The sequence below is a fragment of the Sciurus carolinensis genome, chromosome 12 (assembly GCF_902686445.1).
Source record: "Sciurus carolinensis chromosome 12, mSciCar1.2, whole genome shotgun sequence".
NCBI lineage: Eukaryota > Metazoa > Chordata > Mammalia > Rodentia > Sciuridae > Sciurus > Sciurus carolinensis.
Window position 1 is genome coordinate 106897809 of NC_062224.1, and position 14397 is coordinate 106912205.

The 14397-nt window shown below is 34.4% G+C and overlaps 1 protein-coding gene across 5 annotated transcripts in view; it reads right to left on the bottom strand.

Annotated features, from left to right (window-relative positions):
• The window catches only part of Rasal2 (RAS protein activator like 2), a 364280-nt gene that overhangs the window by 134755 nt on the left and 215128 nt on the right, over positions 1-14397 (bottom strand). Inside the window, exon 1 of one of the 5 annotated variants that reach the window (XM_047520361.1) lies at positions 7053-7178. The exons of the other annotated variants lie outside the window; for them this stretch is intronic. Within the exon in view, the coding sequence (XP_047376317.1) occupies positions 7053-7065 (13 nt within the window). The 5' untranslated portion in view covers positions 7066-7178. Of the gene's footprint in view, positions 1-7052; positions 7179-14397 lie in introns of those variants that run through there. 5 annotated transcript variants of the gene reach the window in all.

The following is a 14397-nucleotide window of genomic DNA, read 5'->3' on the forward strand; positions in this document are numbered from 1 at the left end:
AGATAAGCCAATCTCAAAAAACCAAAGGAAGAATGATATCGCTAATAAGTGGATGATGACACATAATGGGGGGTGGGAAGGGTTAGTGTTGGGGTCGGAGTTGGGTTTAGGGAGGGGGGCAGGAATGGAGGAAGGAAGAACTGTATAGGTGGAGGGGAAGGGGGGGAGGAGAGGGGCGGAAGGGAAAAAATGGCAGAATGAATCAAACAACATTACCCTATGTAAATTTATGATTACACAAATGGTATGCCTTTACGCCATGTACAGACAGAGAAACAACATGTATCCCATTTGTTTACAATAAAAAAAAAAGAGTAAAAAAAAAAAAATAAAATAAATTTGCAACATTAACTCATTAGTAACTGTATGTAAAATTAATGTGTTCAGTGTAAGTAGATGCATATCCTTGTAGACAACAAGATATATATATACATATATATATATACACACACACACTGTATATTACTACTATAAAATGTTTTTATATTAAGGTATGATATATGAGAATAGTGTTTTATTCAGTAAGCTCAAAGAATATAAAAAAAGTCCAGTGCTGAAGTGTTATTAGATTCATGTAATGCAATTTTGTTTTGAGGACACATGTATAGGCCTGGCCTTTCTGATGCTTTTCCCATTTAACCTCTTAAATGATCCCTAAGTGTGTGTGTGTGTGTGTGTGTGTGTGTGTGTGTGTGTGCAGTACAATTTCAATAAGAATAAACTTGATGTCACACTTCACCTCCTGCATAAAGAAAAAGGACTTTCAAACAACATTATACCATCAATCTAGAAGCTTGCCAAGAGGTTTTTTTTTTCCCCTCTGTGTGTATTTTCTTCTTTTGTTTGTTCTAACAAAATGGAGTATTATTCTAGAACTTTTTACTACAGCATAACACATATTCAGAGAATTGTACATATAATAAGTACATAGGCCAATAAATTTGCCCAAATTGAATTTATACAGGTAACTAGAATCTGGATTAAAACAACAACAAAAACATTACTACATCCTAAACTTCCTTTATATATTCTTTGCAGTTATTGCCCCCATAAAGATGATCACTATCTTGTCTTCCATCATTTATCCACTCTGTTGTACCAGGCAGTAGTTGTTCTTTTTCATCACTATATAGAAGTCCACTGTGGAAGCAAACCACAATTATCCATTCTACTGCTGATGAGCACCTGGGTAGTTTCTGATTTTAACTCTTATAAACAGTGCTGTTGTTAGCATTTATTGTACAGGTCTTCCAATAATCTAATATTTGCACTTCTGTTGGGTACATAAATGGGAGAGGAACTGCTATGAATGGAACACTGCTCAACTTTATTTGAAACTACCATGTAGTTCTCCAACGTAAATGCACAAATCTACACTCCTAACAGTAGTATGAGAAATTTTGTTGTTCTAGACCCTTGGCAAGAGTTCATATTTTCTGTTTTTCTCATTCTAGACATTTTGATGGGGGTGTAGCCCTGTTGGGTTGAACAAAAGACTGAGCACCTTTTCATAGACTGAATGGTCTCTTTTGTGAAATGAACATTCCAGTGTTCCTTTTATCTCACTGATGTGTAGGAGTTCTTTATATATTGTGATTGGGAATTAAAAATTTTAAATGTCTTTTTTCAGGCTATAAGAGAAAATGGAACATAAATAACCTCTAGACTTAACACAAAGAGCCTTAAAAGTTCCTCTTCTCCAGTACACAGGTTTGACAGGGGAAAATAGGAAAGTCTACCTTTAAGGAAAATGAAAACAGGTTTATAATTTCTGACACTGGGAGAAACCTACCAGAAAGCTTTAAAAAAACACCACTGCAGTTTAGAGCAATGAAATCACCACACTCTTTAAGTTCACTATTGCTTGTTAATTAAGATTTCATTGTTAAATATACATTTTGAAGTTTATTCATAGTTAAGATGTGCCTCTGAGAAAAACTTAAATAATTGTTTGGCGTTCCTTTTAAAGATGACCACATAAAAGAATGACTTTTGGTTTTTAGATACCCTTCTGTTTAAACAAAACAAAACAAAAATAAAGCAGTGTCATCAAGAGTTGACCTAAGCTGTTCTACTGAGGCACAGTGGACAAACACTGTACTTCTACTAGAATTCTGCCTTTTATAAATAATAAATTCCTTATTTGTAGTACATTTTGGTCTTGTATAAGTTTAAAAGATTTCCAAGGAAGACTAGTTTTCATTTCTTGTAAGAATAGCAGCAACTTCTTTATACCATGTTTTTGTTTTGGTTTAAAAATGGTCAATATCTTCTTTCACAGATGACAAGAGAATGGCATGGGCTCTAATTTAGAGGGAAAAAACACTTTTTAAAAACAAAAATTTACCTATAAAAGTTGATAACCAATCATTTACTGAATGTTGCTTTTGTGGGGGAAGGGAATAAAAAAACTAATAAAAATACATTTTAAAACTTTAAGTTATAGCTATATAAATATTTATAAGTAAAATGATGCTACTTGTGTAAAATGGTCTGATATTGTTTCAGGAAAATACAGTGACACTTCACTGAACTTCAAGTGGAGGTAAAAGGCTTCAAAGGAAATTTTAGGTCATATTTAGCAAATAATATGAACAATAAAATAAAGATCTTTAAAAATATTTTTAGTTGTATATGAACACAATACCTTTATTTTATTTATTTATTTTTATGTGGTGCTGAGGATCAAACCCAGTGCCTCACACATGCTAGGCAAGTGCTCTGACAGTGAGCCACAATCCCAGCCCCTGAAATAAAGATTTTAACTAATTAAAAATCTCCTTAGGGCTGGGGAGATAGCTCAGTTGGTAAAGTGCTTGCCTTACAAGCACAGGCCCTGGGTTCAATCCCCAGCATCGCAAAAAAAAAAAAAAAAAAGAAAGAAAAAAAGAAAAAAAAAATCTCCTTATACTTCAGCTGTGTAATATTCATTAAAAGCAAACCAGATACTTTGTGATACAATTCCTCTATCATATGCTCAGTTTCCCATACTGAAAAAATGCTGAATAAATTCTACAATCATACTGAACAAAATCTGAGAAATGAACTCTTAGTACACAAGAGATGATCATCCTTCCCTGGTAACAGACATCATATTCTTCTTCTGTCCTTCGACTGAACAAACCTAATTCTGTTTTCTCACACAGGTTAGATTTTTTTTTGTGGCTCTTCTTGAGCTTTGACATATCACTTCTTTTTTTAATTCTATTTCCTTTACTTACTTAGCACTTAATATTCCAGGTGTTCTGGAAAAGGAACTACTGAAATAGGGATCCAAACATCTTATCTTTCCTATCTGACTCAGGAGACCAGAAATCAAGTCAACCACACACAACTCGTTTGAAGTATTTTGGCAAAAGAAAGTTTTTCTAGTTTTCACATAAACTAATGGTAATATGAAGAACTACACATTACTATTATTGTTTTTCAAAGGTATCTGTGGAATCAGATTCAAGTTATGAGCGTTGGCAACTTGTCTAAAAGGTTGGCTATCAGAGGTGACATATGATTTGTGAGCTGAATGATGCCAGTTTGATCCTGGAAGCTCAAGTTGTTTATTTTCTAAGATTTGCCATAAGAAAGAGCAAATGAAAGCAGACAGTTTTTCTTCTTTAAAGAACAAGACTATACACAAATATAAACTAAGTTTTTAAAGTGCTCTTTCAATAACTCATTTATTCATAAATATTGTAAACCGGAGAATGACAGAAATGTGTAGTTCCATGAGCCAAATACCAACATAATCTCATTGGTTCCCTCTTCACATATTTAAGTTCATAGTACTTCCAATTCAGCTTAATAGTAGGTGTGAGTAGGGGCAAAGAAGGTGCCAGAGAGGACAAAGACTTTTATCTGAATTTTAATTGCTGATTCATTTGTCTTTCTTATACTCACAATTAAATGTGGAATTCTGATAAATCACCAGCACTTTAAAAAAATTGGCAATAAAAGAATTTATATTGCTAAGTCATGACTCATTTTCCCATATCACTGTTCACTAGGAATAAGAGAAGAGGACAAAAAAATTTCCCTGGGATTCTGTACTTAGGAATCAGGTATTTTAAGAAAGTTTATGCATTTCAAGTGCAAGAATCAGGTGAAACATATTTCACAAGAGTCACTGACTCAATGAATCAAAATGCAGTCTGCAAAAAATAAAAAAATTAAAAAATAATTAAAAAAATAAAAAATAAATAAATAAAAAACAAGAATAACCATGAACAACCACTAGGGAGCGTGAAAGGACAGAGGAGAACAAAAAGAATGTATGACTTTTTTCTGTTTAGAGAACACCTAAGGTCAAGATAGGAGCAGAAGGGAAAGAATCAAGTTGGGATTTCCAGTGCTTTGAGTACATAACCAGGTTAACTTTCATGAATAAGGAATTAATGTAACAGCTCATAACATTTTACATGTCCAGACTCAAGTCCTTGCCTCTGGTCTTTTGCTTTCATTTTTGTTTAAAGAGATTTCATTCTTCAGGATTTAACTAGAATACAAAATAGAATTATGTCCAAGAGGTAGAAAGAAACTGCAGCAGAAAAGGAGAAATAATTCCTCTGAACAAGTCAAAGTTTTGATCAACTATGGCCAAATATTTATAAGAAAAACATTATATTGCAGTACTCTTCACCCTCTTTGAAAATTTAATATATAAACTATATTTACAGGAAGATATAGGTAGGTCACAGAAAAAAAATTTCAAAAAATATAAGGAAAAAAACATGAGTAGTGAAAATAGGCCTGCCTTCAAGAAAACACTAATCAAAAGTAAACTATTTAATATACATATGAGAGTCTCTTTTCTCATTCCACTCATTTCACTCCACTCATTCCATTCCCACTTATAATTTGTCTTTAGTCACAAAGTAAGCACCTTATTATTCTTTTCTCCAACCCAGAATGCATAAACCTGTATAATCTGACATGCATATTTAGTAAATGAAAGGAAGATTGTTTTCTTCTAATATTCTCCTCTTCCTAATGCATGAGAGTGAGTTTTATAATCATTAGGTTAGTTAATGAAATAATTTCTTTCAATTTAAGGCATTAAAACACCACCAGTAGATTAATGACTTCTGATAGTTTCTGGCATCAGAAATACGCTGGGTTAAAGGTTCATCGTAATCTCTCTCTCCCTGTCACACGATGCACACATATAACATATAACACATACATCTATCAGGACAGTCCTTTCACATATTTAAGGTAGAATAAAAGCTAAGAGAAAAATCTAAGCCCCATGTAATACAACATGAATACTGCCAAGTTGGATAGAACTCATTCTCATAGTCTCCAGTTCTCTTATAAACAGTGCGCTTAAATAATGCCTTCTCCAGTAGGACAAACGGTCTCTTGTTCCCTACTGGGTGGAGAATTCGCTTTGCAATGGGTTTCCTGATAGCCCAGAGCAGTAATGAAACTATTCCTTATAACTCAGTGCCCATCTCACACAGACTTGTAAATCAGTACTGAACTTACACAGACCCAGCAGAAAACTGGAATGAACAGGTCAGGCTTTAATACAAAAGGACAACAGCATCCCTTCACTATGCTTGCAGCCAAATCAGGCTAACTGGTTCCCAGGAGTTGTAAAGAGCCATGACAGATCCTTTTGACAGTGGCTATCTTTACTATTTAGCTCACTAGAATAGTGTGGCCTCTCTCATCGCCACAATGGTCTGTAGAAAAATGAAAGGGCAGCAACCTTTTTTAGAGAATAAATGAAAATGTATGAAGACAGATGTTCATTGTCTGTTGTGACTCTCAAGATCCTCCACTTAAGTCACCCCATAAAACATAATTCATGAAATTCATGAGATAAGTAACAGAGGACTCTAATAAATGGAGAGAATCAATTTGAAAGTTTTAATTTCACATGCAGATATTCAGAGTATGTCATACCCATTTAATTTATATAAAAACAATATACAATATACAATATACAGAAAGCTAATTTTTTCCTTTTGACAAATCTTTTTTATATAATTTTGGTTTTGGTCAAGAGCCTGATACATGCTCTTTGAGGACACCCATTCCTTATTCTTTCTTCCCCACAAGATTTCTTTATTTTTAAAAAAAAAAGATTGGTTCCTTTTAGTTATACCTGACAGTAGGAATCCATTTGGACATGATTACACAAGCATGGAATACAGCTTGTTCTAATTCAGACCCAGTACCTTTCTTACCCCTTCCCTCTCCCCATACCCTGCTCCCTGCTCCCTTCCCTCTATTGATCTTTCGACTTGCATTTGTTCTATTTAGGCAATAATTCATCAATCCTGAGACCAGCGAACCTAACATAGACAACAATAAAATCTAAATGTAAAAAGAAATAAACAGAGAATTAGAAAATCTAGGTTTTCATTTAAAACCTGTTCCTAACTCTGAACCTGACCAAGTATTAAGCCCCTCAGACCTCAAGGTTCTCAGTGAAAATGGAGAGACTGGACTGTAGATAATCTCTAAAGTCTCTTTCAGATTCAACTTTTAATGAGTCAATCAGTTAAAGTTTCTAACTTGTCATCTAAGGCAGAGAATATTAAAAAGCCAACCTTGATCAAAAAGAGCAAGCAACACTCTCATCTGTGCTCTGACTGTTGCCTGAAGATCCAACCTGTTGAACTCTGAATGACACAGATTGATTACATGCTACTGAGATTCTAAGGACACTGAAAATCTTGATGGTGGGTATATTCTGTCTCCCTCAGCTATACTGGTTATTTCATAAAGAATTCCAAGGAAGATCCAGAATAAAAATCCGCTTCATATTATTAAAAGAACAAGTAAATGTTACAGCATTAATATTTTGCTATGCTCACTATCTGTTTAATCTCAGAGGACTATATTTATGCTGAATTTTGTACTGAAATGCTGACAGAAAATCTTCACACAGTATTTATGTGAACCCACACTAAAGAAAACCAACCTATTTTTCTATTTTTTAAACCAGTAATGGCAAAGGTAAATAGTTACTACATTTGCATAATAAAAACCATATCCCTGGAAATATGCAACTTTTAATTTCAGTTTCAGATTCTAGAGACTCTTACCTGGGATTTGCATTCTGTGAAGTTTCTGGATGTTGCTAACATGATCTTTCTGGCATGCCAGTCAGAAACTCAAAACACTTTGCATACTGTTTTCGCCTGTGCTTGCTTTCGTGTTCTCTCTCTCTCTCCTTTTGCTCTCACTCTGTGCTTCAGACAGTTTGGAATGCAGAAAAGCCAGAGCCAATGCCAGTCAAACTCAACCCCCCCACCCCCTCCCCGCCCTGTTCTTTTGCTAGAGAGTACTAAACAATAGCCACCCTTGCTTACTCACTCACTGCTGTGTCTCTCTCTCAATAGCTCTGGTGCAGACCGTCTGGTCTACTTGGTCTACTGTAGCAATGTGATTTACCAAGCTAGGTAATTCATTCTTCCTATTCCAGGGGATAGGAGGGTGGGTGTGTGCTTCTCTGACTTAAGAAGTGAAAGCAATCTTTTTAAAAGCAATCTATTTCAGTTCTGTCCCATTTTAAGTATAGAAAAATAAAGCAAATTTCTGATATTTTTCTTTTGAATGTTCATGTGCTGAATGAAAATAGAAACATTTTGATGTAGAAAAATTCAATAACTTACAGCTGATATGAACACAGAAGTCTACCAACACACATTACTTTCTTTTAAAGTACCTTACTTATGCAGACTGATTTAACTCATCACAATGGAAATATATTACATTTACAAAAGAAACAAAATTTTTATTTCCCTAAAGACTTTTGTTCATCTTAAGCTAGAACTCTATTTTTAAATAGAGGATAATGAAAATTAATTTTATAAAGTGATTCTACTAATTTTCTACTAGATATGATGAAATTATAGACAATATCACTGTTCCCAGTCATCATTTTCGTTTGTTTTAAAATCAGACATATTTCTACAATTTTTTTTTCTTCTTATATTCCAAAAATGGAAGGCAGGTCAATGATGTAATCTTCATCATTGGTATGATGACCTAACAAACAGTTTTTCAGTTGCTGAGTCTAGCATGTAAGGAATGATCAATTAAAAAATTCACTTTGAATCATAGTGGACTCTGCTTGCCATTTCAGGCAGTAGAACAGAACAGACAAAAGAACACAGTATCAATCTGTAACCTGCCATTTAACAGTGAATGGAATCACACACATTCTGTCTATCTACCTGTATGTGTATGTGTGTGTGTGTGTGTGTGCGTGTGTAATCTTATATGTAATATGTAACTCACACATGAGATAATCATATATACACACAGGTACACATTTGTATATACATTAGTTAGTAGTGTATATATGAATATATCCATGTCCTTTGGCACTCCTTTCCCCCCTTCTCTTTTTCTCCCTAGATCTGGATTATTTAAATAATGTTTCTCTTTTAATTTCCTCATAATTTATATTTGGTGATCTAGTCTCAAATTCCTTCAGGAAACATACTGCTTTAATACTGCATTTTCCTCTGCTTTTACTTTTGGCTTCCTATTTCTATTTCAAACAACCTGCTCCTTTAATCCCTGCTGCTACTGAAATACAAATCATAGGAGAAGAAAGGTATAAACTAAAGTTATGCAGAAATGTACAAACTGAGAGACTATGAAAACGGTTCACAGATTTCTGCCTTTTCCTGTATGAAATAACAACAACCCTTATACCCTTTTCTTACCAAAGGTAGTACAAATATATATCATTAACTGCCATTTATAATCAACCTTAAAATAATATAAATATTAATTTTACACGTTATTCCTCAGAAATAATTCTAAGAAATAGTCATGATTTTCATAATTCTATTCCAGACTTAAAACTGAGAGCAGTAAGTCTGAGTTACAGGGAGGGAGATTTCAGTTCCATAGAAGGAAGTCAGAGTCACTGAAATACTGAAGTAGCCTTTTGAAGGGTCTGCCTGCTACAAGAGACAGTGAGCCCCTAATGATTCACAGACAGTTATCTAGTGGATGAATATGCTGTAGTGCAGCAGTTCTCAAATGACACTGCTGAGCAACACTATTATTCTTCTGTTGATAAAATAGAAAAATAATCTTTTCCCAAATGCCAAAAAAGTTTATATATGTAAACTTCTTAAATGTGCAATTTTCTTCTATTTTTTTTTAAATGTTAGAATCCAGAACTGCTTATTAACCTTCTAGAAGTCAAGGGTGTTGCTTAATACCAGGTCGATACTGACCATTTTCAGATACCTGAAGGCTAATTACAACAATATTTTATTGTGTTCTGCAAAAAACACTTTTACTACCTTAAGTTCTAATACCTGAAGAAATCAGAGAATACTTGTTGAGGAAACAACTTTTCTTAAATGCAAAGACATTGTTATTCCATATTCTACACTCTTCAAAGGAAATGAAATAGCATACCTCATTAATTTCTATGTTAAGTCTTTTGTACAAGTGTGCATTAGCAGTCTTAATGCCCTGTTTTATGCCTCCCAGACTTGGTGCTGTTCCTTCTCTCTCTGGAAGTCCCTCTTCTGCTCAGTTTGCCTGTATACTTCTATCTATCCTCCAAAACCATTTTCTTAGTATGGCTTTCCTCATTTCCTAGCCAGGGTTGATCACATTTCTCTTCTGTAACTTTTTTCTCAGTCTCCTCTTTGTCCTTCACAGTCTTCTCATTTCACTTTACTGAACATTGTATTAGATATTGATATTTAATGACTCTTCCCTTTCAGAATGTGAGATACATTATGGGGGGGGTAAAGCTAGTATCAACAACTTTTATCTTATTTCTCACTTATCTCGAAAGCTTAGAAAAATGCTGGACATTAGTAGAAACTTAATAAATGATAGAAGAATGAACAAATGGACCTATGGAAGGAAGCATATATTTTACTCATCAAACCTTTTTTAAGGTTTCTAGTCTTAGGTGTACTTCAGAATAACTTGAGAATAGGTACCACAGCATATCCATTTTTCCATGTCAGAGCCTAGCACTGGTTATGTTGTGTGATGAAACAATAACATTAAGGAATTCACCTCTGGCTTATGAGGTTACAAGTACCTAACTGAAGTCAACAGAATTAAAAACCAAGGAAAGAGTTATTTCATCACTAGTTCAATTGAGACCTATTTGTAATAGGTGAGATGCCAATCAGTATCAGCTGCTTCTTTGAGTAATTTTTCACTTCACCTTCACTGTCTATGAACTCACAGCCATGTGCTGTGTTGCCATGGCCAGGGAAACGCAGTTTCTGAGGTAGAGATTGAAATAATCAACAAAATATTAATCTTTTCCTATAGCATGAGGGAGTTCTCCCCAAAAGCTAGAGAAGCATGCACACGTGCTTCACTATGTATGCCATTAACTCAAGCTAAGGCCATGTAAGTATAGAAAAGACTCACCGGTTAGGAATGGCCTCAGAGTTTGATAGTTTTGATCACACATTTAGAATACTCAAATTGGCATCAACTAGGTTCATTTTATAAAGGTGAAGCCACTTAAGCCATTTTATTTCTGCAAATAAGTACTGTTTGGCTTTACATCTCTTTCCACATATGGAGCTGGGTAGAATTCCCTTCATTAATCCATTTTACACAGTTCTGACCCAGCACAGTATTTAATACATGTTTACATTAGGTTGAACTGTATGAAAATGTATTTTTCTAAGTAAAAACAGTCAAACTGGGCTGGGGAATGTAGCTTAGCAGTAGTACATGTGCTCTGCATGGGTAAGGCCCTGGGTTTGAACTCCAGTAGTGTGCCCCCCCCCGCCAAAAATTCAAATATCAGCATTAATCAAATGACTTATAAGAAATACGTTCTGGATGAATGGTTGAACTAAATGACTTTAAAGGTCTCATCTAGTTCTGGGATTCCACAATCTTGTAATTTGTACATCATCAATCAATTTCAATGCTTTAATCACTAGCTTATCAAACTACTGTCCAACCTATACTAATACAGCATCCTGTTCTTGTTCTTGGATCTTACCACAATTTTAATTTAGTTATTCATATATTGGACATCTACTTGTTCCTCATCCTGATGAATGTAAGCTCCATGGTAGCAGGGACTATAGTTATTTGTTCATGGTATCTGCAGTGCTGAGTATACTGTTTGCTACCTAATAAATGCTTAATTTGTTGAACAAATGATCTGAAGTAAGAGTAGACTCGTAGAGGCCATATCTAAGTAAGGTCCCAAACTCAGTATTAATAAATACTAGCTTTATTATTAAAAGGCTAGGAGATTTTTCTAGCTTTGAATCAATGAAATATTTTCATGAATTCTGAAGAATGCAAACAGTATATTTTCCCCCATACCTTATGAAAGTAATAACGTTCTTTTGTTGATACAGGTAAAGCGTTAAATGTGCTAGTCATTAAGAAACCCTGAACCACAAATGTATGCTTTTTCTGACAATCAGAGTCACAAAAATAAGCTACTTGCATATAATTAAAAATTACTTGCACATTTTAATTCTTATCAAACAAATTAACAAATGATCCTTTAATACCTATCTTATTTTTTTCCAAGCACAGACACATCTCTGTAGTAATCAGACTGAGGTGTACACTGGGCTGTGAATGTGCTGGTTCTTGCACTTATGTGAGCTCCCTCTTGTGAACAGTTTCTTCTAATCATAACACAGTTTCTTTTAATGTCTCCCACAAACCAGACTGGCATTCTGATTCTGTGGTCTTCCCACTGCATTCTTTTTAGAGTTCATATAAGAAAAGGAAAACATTGTTTATAATTGGAATGATAACAACCAAAGTCACCCACTTATCCAGAAATGCCAATAAAATTTTAATTATTAAATTTCATTAGTATATGAAATACACACACATACACAAACTCACTTCTACTCTGATGAAGAGGTATTATAAAGAACAGACTATCTGCTAAGTCATATGGTTAGCATAATACTTAAACAACTATTTTAAAAGGGCTCATGCCTAACAAGTTGCAATTATGTTGACCACAGATTTTTTAAACTTCTGGTTAAGAGTTTGAGCTTTACCTTGCTCTTCCAGCTAAGATGATTTAGTAGACTCCATGTCCTTAGCTAGAATGGCAATTGGCTGGAAGCAAGCATTACAGGGAGAAGGCCAAATCAAAGATCAGTTCCCTTCTGATCTCAGGCTTTCCTGAGAATAAAACCATATTTAAAAGAAAAATAAGCAAAACCTAAGTGGAAAAATACAAGGAAATCTCTTTCCTAGTTTTTTCATCACATGAATAATAGTATACTAGAGGAATAACGGTAGCACATTTCTGTGGAGAAACTCATTGATAGACAAAAAAAGGGCAACGAAAAGCATTTGGGGATACCGTTGGATAATAACAAATACTATTTCTGAAGGTGCTTGTTAAGCCAAGGACGTATTGTGATATTGGTTCTCCTCATTTAAAAACGGAGCTTAAATTGTACTTTAAAAATAGGACCTTCACAAGAGAAGGAAAAAAAAGGCATAAAAATAGGAAAGGAAGAAGTCAAATTATCATTGTTTGCAGATGACCGAGAATATTAAAAAAAATAAAAAGTAAAAAATAAAGCTTCACCGAAAGACTGCTAGAGCTAAGAGCAAATTGGGCAAAGTAGCAGGTCACAAAATCAACATACAAAAATTAATACTTTTCCTATATACCAACAATGAATCTGCTGAGAAAGAAATCAGATAATTTCATTCACAATAGTCTTATAAACAAAACAAAAACAAAAACAAACAAACAAAAACCTTAGGAATAAATCTAACCAAGGAAGTGAAAGTCCTGTAAATGAAAACTACAGAACACTGAAGAAAGAAAGAAGACATAAGAAGATGGAAAGACCTCCTATGTTCATGGACGGGCAGAATTAATATTGTTAAAATGTCTATACTACTAAAAGTAATACACAGATTCAATGCAATCCTCATCAGAATACCAATGACATTCTTTGCAGAACTCTAAAAAAATAGTCCTAAAATTCACTTGAAGGAATAAAGACCAAGAATAGTCAAATCAATTGGAAACCAAAAAAGTAATATTGGAGGCATCACAATATCTGACTTCAAGTTTTACTACAGAGCTATAGTAATAAAAACTGCATGGCGCTGGCATAAAAACAGACACATAGACCAATGGTACAGAAAAGAAGACACAAAGACAAACCCACACATTTACAGTCGTCTGATTCTTGACAAAGGTACCAAAAACATGTATTGGAGAAAAGAAAGCCTTTTTAACAAATGGGATTAGGAAAACTGGTTATCCATATAAAGAAGAATGAAACTACACCCTTATCTCTCAACCTGCACAAAAATCAACTCAAAATGGATAAAAGACCCCAAAACTGTGCAATTCCTACAAGAAAACAGAAAGTCAACACTTCAGCACATAGGCACAGGTCACGACTTTCTCAATAGGACCCTTAAAGCTCAGCAAATAATGCCAAGAGTTAGTAAGTGGGATGGCATTATATTAAAAAGCTTCTGCACACCAAAGGAAACAATTAGGAATGTGGGGAGAGAAACTACAGAATGGGAGAAAAATCTTTGCTAGCTATAGTTACTCTTCCGACAGAGGATTGATATCTAGAATACATAAAGAACTCAAAAAACTTTACACTCAAAAAAACAAATAACCCAATTAAATGAGCAAATTAAACAGACACATCTCAAAAGAAGAAATACAAATGGCCAACAAATATATGAAAAGTGTTCAACATCATTAGCAATTAGGAATATGCAAATCAAATCTACACTGAGAGTTCATCTCACACCATTCAGAATGGCAGCCATTAGGAAGAATACAAACAATAATAAATGCTGGAAAGGATGTGGAAAAAAAAAAGACCACTTATACATTGTTGGTGGGGCTGTAAATGAGTATAACACCACTATGGAAATCAGTATGGAGGTTTCTCAAAAGGCTAGGCATGAAACCACCGTATGACCTAGGTATTCCACTCTTTGGTATTTAGCCTCAAGAATTAAAGTCATCATATTACAGTCATATATGCATACCCATATTTATAGCAACACAATTTACAATAGCAAAACTATGGAACCAGCCTAGATGTCCATCAAGGGACGAATGGATGAAGAAAATGTCATATATAAACACAATGGAGTTTTATTTAATCATAAAGAAAATAAAATTATGTCATTTGCAGGAAAATAAATAGAACTAGAGACTATTATGTTCAGTGAAATAAGCCAAACTCAGAAGATCAAGGGTCATAAATTTTCTCTCATGTGGAAGCTAGAGAGGGAAAAGGAAAAGAAAGGTGGCAGGTGGCAGGCGGTGGGGTGAGTGAGTGGGGGAGTGTTAGGAATCATGAAAATCAAAGGGAGATCAGTAGAGGAAAGGGACCAGGGGGTACAGGTGGGGAGGAAGGGGGTAGGGCTGTGGAATAATACTGGTCAAATTATATT